This window comes from Salvia splendens, chromosome 1 (genome assembly GCF_004379255.2).
Source record: "Salvia splendens isolate huo1 chromosome 1, SspV2, whole genome shotgun sequence".
Taxonomy (NCBI): Eukaryota; Viridiplantae; Streptophyta; class Magnoliopsida; order Lamiales; family Lamiaceae; genus Salvia; species Salvia splendens.
In genome coordinates, this window is record NC_056032.1 from 11,180,200 (window position 1) to 11,189,778 (window position 9,579).

Here is a 9,579-nt window from a genome sequence, read left to right on the forward strand (position 1 = left end):
TTTAATCCTCTCATACTTTTGACCTTGCTTGGATTTGCTAGCTCGGGTAATATTGATTGTTAGCTGATTCATTTGGATAATTTGATATGCATCAAGTGCTGGCATATATATGTAGTTTGCAATAATAATAGTATGTGAGAAAAAAATGATTTCAAAGAAAATTTAGCAGTTAGCACTGTATATAATAGTAGTAGCATCTCCAAGAATGGAGATAATGAGTTGGATTAAAAAGATGTATTTTTCATTTATCTCTTAAAAAAGGTACATATATCTTCATAAAAAAGCATTGAACTCAAAGAGAAAAAGGTCAAATGTAAAAGGTATACAAAAATAATGCTCCTATTACTATTTTACCTTTTGTGTGAAGAAAGATAATGATATCTCTTTAAAATTGAAGAAGGTATACTTACTACCCACTCAAATATTTTTTTTGGAGAATGAGCTTTCATGAAGAAGAGATAAATGATAATACTATTTCCCTTTCACACTTTACTATTTCTCCACTTTAACTATGCTCCGTCCTATTTTAGGAGCCGATTTATCATTTTTAGGTGTCCTACTTTAGGAGTCCCAGTTAGAATATCCATAAATGGTAATAGCCTCACATTCTAATAACCTTTTTTCAGAGGAAATCGCGTATATAGGCCACTTGGCCTTTAAAATAACGCAAATGTACCCATTTTGTTATCAATTCCATTTATGGGAAAAACGCCGATGAAGTTGGCGTGTTTATAAGTAAAAACGCCATTGAAATTGGCGTGTCTATACTGTAAAACGCCAACATAGTTGGCGTTTTACAATGGCACCGTATTCTGCTCGTATTTTTAACCAAAATACTTAAATTTTAAGACGCCAATCGTGATGGCGTCTTCACTTAATAAAACGCCAACTTCATTGGCGTGTTTGTCGTTAAAAACGCCAACCTGATCGGCGTTTTTCGGTTGAACCATATATCTCAGATCTCCCCCAAAATCGCAGACCCTAATCACATTTCCTCCCTCCCCAAAACGCGAAAAACCTTCCCAAAGCTGAAAAACGCGAAAACGCTTGCCTTGGTCGGGTTAACCCGGTGGTGGATTGAAGCGTGTAGATTTCTATTTTCGCTCATTTCTTCCAAATATTAGTACTCGCAATCGGTTAGTATATCTAATTTTTAACTCATTCTTCCAAACATTAGTCTACCAATATTTGATGGATTATTATGATAGTATATATTGTAGTGTAATTTAAATAATTATTTGATGGATTGTTATAGTATTATAAATTGTATTGTAATTAATAGAAATATTTTGACCAATTGTTATGGTATTATATGTTGTAGTATATCTAATTTTTTACCCATATTTGATAGATTATTATGATAGTATATATTGTAGTGTAAAGAAATATTTTTGACCAACTTTTGTGTTTGACATTAATGCAGATAGTATGACGTGGTGTGTCCATTTATATTGGGGTGGAAATATAATTCCCGGAACAGTTATTTCATATGATCCTCCTTTTGCAAAAGGATTGATTATGTTGGATGAAAGTATTTCCTACGAAAAGCTTGTGGAAACAATTTGTGAAAGAATGGGGATAAACATATTTGAAAACAAACTTCAAATAGTATGGAAACGTCATATATTCTATGGATCTTCAATCACGTATATAGGTATTTTACTAGAAGAAGTATACATGCCACTAATGTTTAGTGAGAGTATGACTACAGGAGGTCAAATTGAATTGTATGTTGAGTATTCGTCAATTACTCAACAACATAGTCATCATCTCATGAGTAATGATGTTGGTACGTCTACGAGAGGCCGAGAACCATATTTCGCTGCAACACAAGATTTTGATGTTGGTACGTCTACGAGAGGCCAAGAACCATGCTTCGATACAACACAAGATTTTGATATTGGAGGCGTGCATTTAGGGGACAGTGACAACCCAGCTGTGGTTGAGGACATAATTGGTCTTGATAAAGCCGACTTTCTTGATCCACAATCACCTTATGATTCTGAAGATGTCGATCCGGATAGTACAGATTCAGATGGTGCTTCGTCGGATGAGGACCAATTTGTTGCTCCAAGTACATCCATTCCGGTTGGAGAAACAGTGGTTGGCGAAACATCAATTGGAGGAAGAGCAGTACGAGAAAGAGTAGTTCCACAGTTCCCACAGCCTGGTATGAACTATTTTCGCACCTTACCAGGTCCATATGATAGTTTTGATCCAAAAAACTTTGAGTCTGATGATCTCAATGTGCATTATTGGAGTGAAAAAGATCCGAGCAATGTCGGTTTGCATACTAAATTTAAAACCAAATTGGAATTGAAGTCAGCTGTGACTTTTTGGCATTTGGAAAAAATCCGACAATATACAGTTGTTGAAAGTAAAGGAAAGAGATGGCATGCAGTTTGTAAGTGGCCACAAGGAAATCCGAAAGATAAGTCCTTACCGCCATGTTTGTGGGAGTGCCGAGCAACATTGAGGAAGCATGATGAACACTGGCAAATTAGAGTGTTTAGCACTGCTCATACTTGCATGGGGGATCGTAATTATAATGGGCACGCTAATCTTTCGTCGGGTATGATAGCGTTGAGTGTTCGACATCAGATAGAAAACGATCCTTGCTACAAGGTAAAAGCAATTGTCGCGGATATTGAAAATAGATTTCATGTGAAAGTTAGTTACAAGAAAGCATGGTATGCTCGGAGGACAGCTATTGAGCTTGTGTATGGTTCGTGGGCGTGGAATTTCAAAGTTTTACCAGGTTATTTGAATGAGTTGCAAAGACAAAATCCTGGCACAATTGTCGAATGGTTACATGATGAAAGATTAAGCAACGGTATGAACAAGGTTTTCAAGTACGTATTTTGGGCTTTTGGTCCAGCTGTGGAGGCTTTTCAACTATGCAAACCAGTTTTAACCGTTGATGGAACTCATCTACGTGGACGATATCGAGGTAAAATTCTTATTGCCGTTGGATTTGATGCTAATAAGAAATGTTTGCCTATTGCATATGCCATTGTTGATGAGGAAACCATACAAAGTTGGAATTGGTTTATGGAACGTATTAGAATTCACGTAGCCAAGCATGAAATATGTGTAATATCTGATAGGCATGTGGGAATCATAGATGCAATGAATTCTCCCATATGGAAAGAAGAACCCAATGTGGGGCATCACAGATTTTGCTTGGTACATGTTAGAAAAAATGTTTTGCAGAATCACAAAGACATCATGGTAAAAAAACTTGTTTGGAAAATTGGTATTGCTACAAAGAAACGCAAGTTTAAGATCAGACGTCGTTTACTTCGAACCATCAACAACGAGGCTGTGCAGTACCTTGATGCCGTGGAGTTAGAAAAATGGAGTTTGGCGTATGACAAACACAAAAGATGGGGTGAGATGACCACTAATATGGTTGAATCTTACAACAATGTGTTGAGAGGCGCAAGACAACTCCCAATTAAAGCTTGCATTGATCTGATATTTTGGAGGACAATAGAATGGTTTAATGAGCGGTCAATTGCATCAACACAGTGTGCCACACCACTTACCCCGTGGGCCCATGCAAAGGTGTGCAAAAATGATGTAAAAGGTCAATTACATAATGTGAGAGTCCCAAACACAATTGCAGGGCTTTACGTGGTTCGAACAAAGCGTCGAATTGGTGGAAAGAGCGGTAATAAGTGGAATGTAAAGTACTTGGAGTCGAACTGCAAATGTCAAAAGTGGCAGATATGGAGGCTTCCATGTTCACATGCAGCGGCAGTTGCGCGGTTTAGAAACGAGCCCATGCTGTCGCTTGTTGATAACGTATACCGCACAAGTGTTTGGGTACACCAGTATTCTACGGTGTTCAATCCAATCAGACACCAAGATTATTGGGCTGTGCCTGAATGGACTTTGCAATGTTCACGAGCCCAGTTAATGCCTAAAAGTCGAGGTCGATATCGTACTACTAGGATTCCTAATCAGATGGATGTCCGTGAAGCTGACCAGCCACGCGCCCGACGCCGATGTAAACATTGCCGTCAACCAGGGCACGACAGACGCAACTGCCCGAATGCTTCTTCAAGGATGGATACTCAGTTGGTAGATGATGCCGATGACGATTTTATGCCTCCACCTCCATCAAGATCTGCAGTTCGAGGTCGTCATTCTATCAGCCACACTGATGATGCCGATCATGATGTTATGCCTCCACCTCCACCAAGATCTGTAGTTCGAGGTCGGCATTCTGTCAGCCACACTGGTGGTACAGGCGAAGACATCGGTCTCAGTGATATCCCACATTCTCCACCTAGGTCTTCTGTGCGAGACGATTATTTCGGGGTGGATTTAGAGAATGTCGTTGTGCAAGATACTCCTCCGTCTAGACTCTCCACCGCCAGAATCGGGAAGGGTATCCGTAGCTTCTTTACCCGGAGAAGGCGAGACAATTGAATGTGTAACAACTATTTAGCTGAATTGAACATTGTTCTGTTTGTTCTGTTTTACTTATATTTTGGCGGCGTCGTAGTTATTTATTGAATAGAACATTGTTCTGTTTTACTAATATTTTGGCAAGTCATAGAATAAGCAAAGCGTAAAATTTAGTTTTTTAAAAAACGCCACTCAAGATGGCGTTTTTAATAAAAACGCCATCTAAGTTGGCGGGTTTGTGTTAAAAACGCCATCTAAGTTGGCATTTTTACCTAGACACGCCTATTTCGTTGGCGTGTTTTAAAGACGCCAACGCCAATTGGCGTGTTTGTTCAGAACCTCAACCTCGGTGTGGCAGAAAATTGCAAAAAAATTTTCGGACTTAGACACGCCATCTTGAGTGGCGTGTTTAAAAAACGCCATTGTCGATGGCGTTTTATAGGTAAAACGCCATCTTCGTTGGCGTGTTTAAAAAACGCCTACTAAGCTTGGCGTGTTTGTTCAGAAACTCAGCCTCGGTGTGGCAGAAAATTGCAAAAAAATCATCGGACTTAGACACGCCATCTTGAGTGGCGTGTTTAAAAAAACGCCACTGAATATGGCGTTTTATAGGTAAAACGCCATCGTCGTTGGCGTGTTTCTAAAGACGCCTAGTAAGCTTGGCGTGTTTGTTCAGAAGATCAGCCTTGGCGTGGCAAAAGGTTGGAAAAATGTTTCAAGTTAAAAACGCCATCGTGAGTGGCGTGTTTCAAAAAAATGTACCAATCCAACTTATATTAGTTCAAATTATCAACATGCACACGTATAAAAAAGCGGATTTATCAAATTACTAATATACATACGCCAAATGAATGAAAAAACACCAATATCAATACAATATATCAAATTACTTATATAAAGCGTTCAAATCAATGTAAAAACACCAATATAAAAAGTTCGGGCAACGTTCACTCGTCTCGCCTTTTACGCATAAACAGACTACGGATTCCCTTCCCGATGCTGGTCTTAGGGATTCTAGACGGAGGAGTATCTTCAACGACGACATTCTCTAAATCAATGTCGTCTCTCGCAGAAGACCGAGGTGGAGTTTGTTGATCGCTGAGACCGAAATCTTCTCCTGTACCACCCGTGTGGCTGACTGAGTGACGACCCCGCACGGCAGATCTTGGTGGAGGTGGAGCCACAAAATCGTCATCAGAATCATCAACCAACTGAGTATCCATCCTTGATGATGACGACTCTCCACCAACTTTCTTCTTTCCACGCCGCTTCGCTTTTTGCCGCACGGGCATGTCAAGGTCCAGCTCAGAGCGCTGTGAAGGACGGTGGTCCATCGTCTCAGCTTCCCCACATATCTGGAGGCCATCTTCAACCATTCTCGAAATGGTGAATAAATCCGGCCGTCCTGACATGTCTTGCTCCCTAAGAAAGTGGCGTATTTTGTGAAGGGTCTCCACCTACAATTTTCAGTGTTAATTACATTTCATCTTATGAAATTAAACAAAGAAAAGTTGTTGAAATCTACCGCGTAGTGATGAGAGGCCGCCGTTTCATGGAAGCCCTCATGAGAATGCACCCCAGGTTTTGTTAGGTACACCACGGTTATCCGGCGAAACCAGTCCATGTACTCATCAGTAGCAACAGGCACCATTGAGTACTCCAAATCAACATACACCGTGTCGTGCCTATTATGCCAATCTTGTATATGATTGGCGTGCCACTGAACCCAGTTCCGACCTGCTTTGCCACGTCGATCCTGTTTCGTAAAATCAGATCCGTGGAACCGGTCGACAATCGGGATATAAGGTTGGACAATCCCAAATTGTCGCAACACCCGCTGTGGCATGTGTGGCTTAACCATATTCCAGCAGATTAGTGTTGTCATCGACGTCCATATAGGACGACCGGCAACACAAACATCCGGCAGATTTCGCGAATCATACGACCTCCAAATAAACTAGATATGAAACTTATTTAGTCAAAACAAGTTCAATCAAAACAACACACTAGCAACAATTTAGTTTATGTAAATTACCTGATTGGCATGCATTGTTGAGAACTGATCTCTGAAAGTTTCAATGCAATGCCCCGGTGCTTTTACATAAGAGGCCCGACCAGTCCATCTACAAAAATTAAATTATGAGCGAACAACACAAAAATCAATAAAAATTATGCTTAAAAGAGTAATTAGTGGACAACTTACGCGACTGCACATGGTAAGTAGTCTACGGGCGCGGGGTTCAGCATCTGCGGTCTAATAATTGGGATTCTTTCCCAAGCCCACAGCTGTAACAATGTAAGAGCTCCCCCGACATCGGTCCTCTTACCAAGTGCAGCTTCACATAGATTGTGGTACAAGCAGGCAAGTGTCGCACCTCCCCAGCTATAGCTAGCACATTGTTCTATATCCATGAAAAACTGAAGGTAGAAGAAGGGAATTTTATTACCGGTAGCGTTCGGGATCAGTAGACCACCCAGTAACAGCAGACAATACACACGAGCACGTTGATTGTACATGTATTGCTCGTGGTCATCACTCAACTCAATCCGCAGTTGATTTGATAAGCTTGTCTGCTTCCAGTTCAATTCTTTTAGATCAACTGCATCTGGAATAAAGCCAAGAAAATCCAAACAAACATCCTTCCAATAGTTGACATCCTTACTGGGGATGTAACCCGTCAGAGGCTCACCGTCAGTTTTGAGGTCCCATAAGACCTCCACGTCCTCTAAGCTCACAGTCGCTTCACCGACTGGAAAGTGAAACGTGTGAGTCTCTGGCCTCCAACGTTCAATCAAAGCGGTGATAAGATGGTGGTCAATGTCTTTCGGTTGACCACACCTCAACATCCCGCCGAACCCCATCTCATCTATAACCGCCAAAACACGAGGATTTATGGGAACATCCCATATGATTCCTTCGTATCTTCTACACCGTACGTCTTCCGATGGCACTCCAGCCCATATGTTATTAGAGACGTGTTGTCTCTGCAGATATAATACGGAGGGGTCCTCAGGACCACATAAGAGCCGACGACGAGAAGTTGAAGAAGATGCCATAAATCACCTACACAACATTCATATTCCAAATTAAACAACAAACAAACCTAAACAAATTCAATAATTACAAACAATTTAATACAATATCACAAAATGGAACACCTATATCAAACAATTCACAATACACAACTTCAACATCATAACACAATTCACCTACACATCATAACACAATTCACCTACACAAAAGTAACAGTTCAAATAAACAATATACATCAATTTTCCACCAATTCAACTTACCCAATTTTAGTTTAACCAACCTAACAATTTCAATTTCAACCTAACAATGTACACAAAATTAACATTTCAAACTAAAAAAAGACATTAACCAAAACCCACATAAACCAAATCAATTTGCCCAATTTTTAAGCTATCAAACCCTACGATTTTGGTTTATAATCAAATTTATACACAAATTCACTTAACCCAAATCCAACATAATAATCAACACTACCGTCATACAAATAATCCATATGCACAATATCTCAACTCAAATCGCAACACATTACAAACCCTAGCTAAGTATCCAACAATTACTCTAATAATGTAAAAGATAAGCATACTAACCGAATAAATTGGACGAATTTGGGGAAAACTAGCACCGATTGATGAATGGAGGGCGAAATCACAAAGACACGGACGAATTTACGAAGGATTTGGCCGCTGCTAGAGTAAATCGCGAAGTGGGTATGTGAGGTTCGCGACTGTCTGCTGCTATTATATGCTTCTGAACAAAGACGCCAATGGTGTTGGCGTCTTTTAGTAAAGACGCCGATCAGGTTGGCGTTTTTAACGTCAAACACGCCAATGAAGTTGGCGTTTTATTAAGTGAATACGCCATCACGATTGGCGTCTTAAAATTTAAGTATTTTGGTTAAAAATACGAGCAGAATACGGTGCCATTGTAAAACGCCAACTATGTTGGCGTTTTACAGTATAGACACGCCAATCTCAATGGCGTTTTTACTTATAAACACGCCAACTTCATCGGCGTTTTTCCCATAAATGGAATTGATAACAAAATGGGTACATTTGCGTTATTTTAAAGGCCAAGTGGCCTATATACGCGATTTCCCCTACAGAACTCAAATGAGACTTCTAAAGTGGGACGAATGAAGTATTATTTTTCCAAAACGAGTGCAGAAAATGAAACGCCTCTATTAACATGAAACGGAAGGAGTACAAAAGGTTGTAAGTTTACCTGAATCATACAAAAAGTTTCATTAGTGTTTTAAGCAAATACATTCCGTTAAATATTTTAAACACCATTAATTTTGTTACCCACAAGGATAAAAATATAAATGAAAAAAGATCATATATATTTTATTGTTCGAAGCTTTTTCATGTAATAGTACTGAATGCATATATTAAATTTTGAAAAACAAATGTATCTCTGTACCTGCACAAGTAGCCATTAAGTAAAGTTGAAATATCGACTTATTCCACATGTTCTATAAAGAATATAACAAAATATATAGAATATGTTGATAGACAAATTTTTTGGACCACGAGCAAATCAATTGTTGGAAAGAAATGCTCATTGACTGTTCATCTTTTTTGGAATGATCTATTGTATATTATGTTGATAAGTTGGATAGATCACCAAGCCAACGATGTTTAAAATATTTAACATGATATACTAACTTAAAATACAAATGAAATTATTTTTATGGTTCATATAAAATTAAAATCTTTTGTACTAATTTGAAATATCGATAAAATATTTTGGATGTATAATGCAATTATCCTGTCAAAAAACTATTAATGAAAAATTGAAGAGATCTTGATACGAGCCTAAACTATCAATGATCAACTGAATAAGCTTCTTGATATAAACTATTTATAAAATTATAAGATTATTGCAAGGTAAAGTATGTACATACACAATAGTTGAAGGGAACATTTGAATAAAGATAAGATTGGTGATTGAAGGAAATAATCAATGCTATAATTAGAGTCTATTCAATTAGGGGATAAATCGATCTAGAATCAATCTATATATCAACCAAAATATCTAAAATCAAATTAGATTATTCTCTGTCAAAAAACTGTTAATGAAAAATTGAAGAGCTCTTGATACGAGCCTAAACTATCAATGATCAACTGAAT

At 38.7% G+C, this 9,579-nt stretch overlaps 1 protein-coding gene across 1 annotated transcript; it reads right to left on the bottom strand.

Annotated features, from left to right (window-relative positions):
* Window positions 1–5,233: 5,233 nt before the first annotated feature.
* Window positions 5,234–6,263, bottom strand: LOC121742195. Its single transcript, XM_042135268.1, has 2 exons — window positions 5,942–6,263; window positions 5,234–5,873 (listed from the first exon to the last, which is right to left on the bottom strand). The coding sequence occupies exons 1-2, from the start codon at window positions 6,260–6,262 to the stop codon at window positions 5,364–5,366; spliced, it is 831 nt and encodes a 276-aa protein (XP_041991202.1). The 5' UTR covers window position 6,263; the 3' UTR covers window positions 5,234–5,363.
* Between the last annotated feature and the right edge of the window lie 3,316 nt (window positions 6,264–9,579).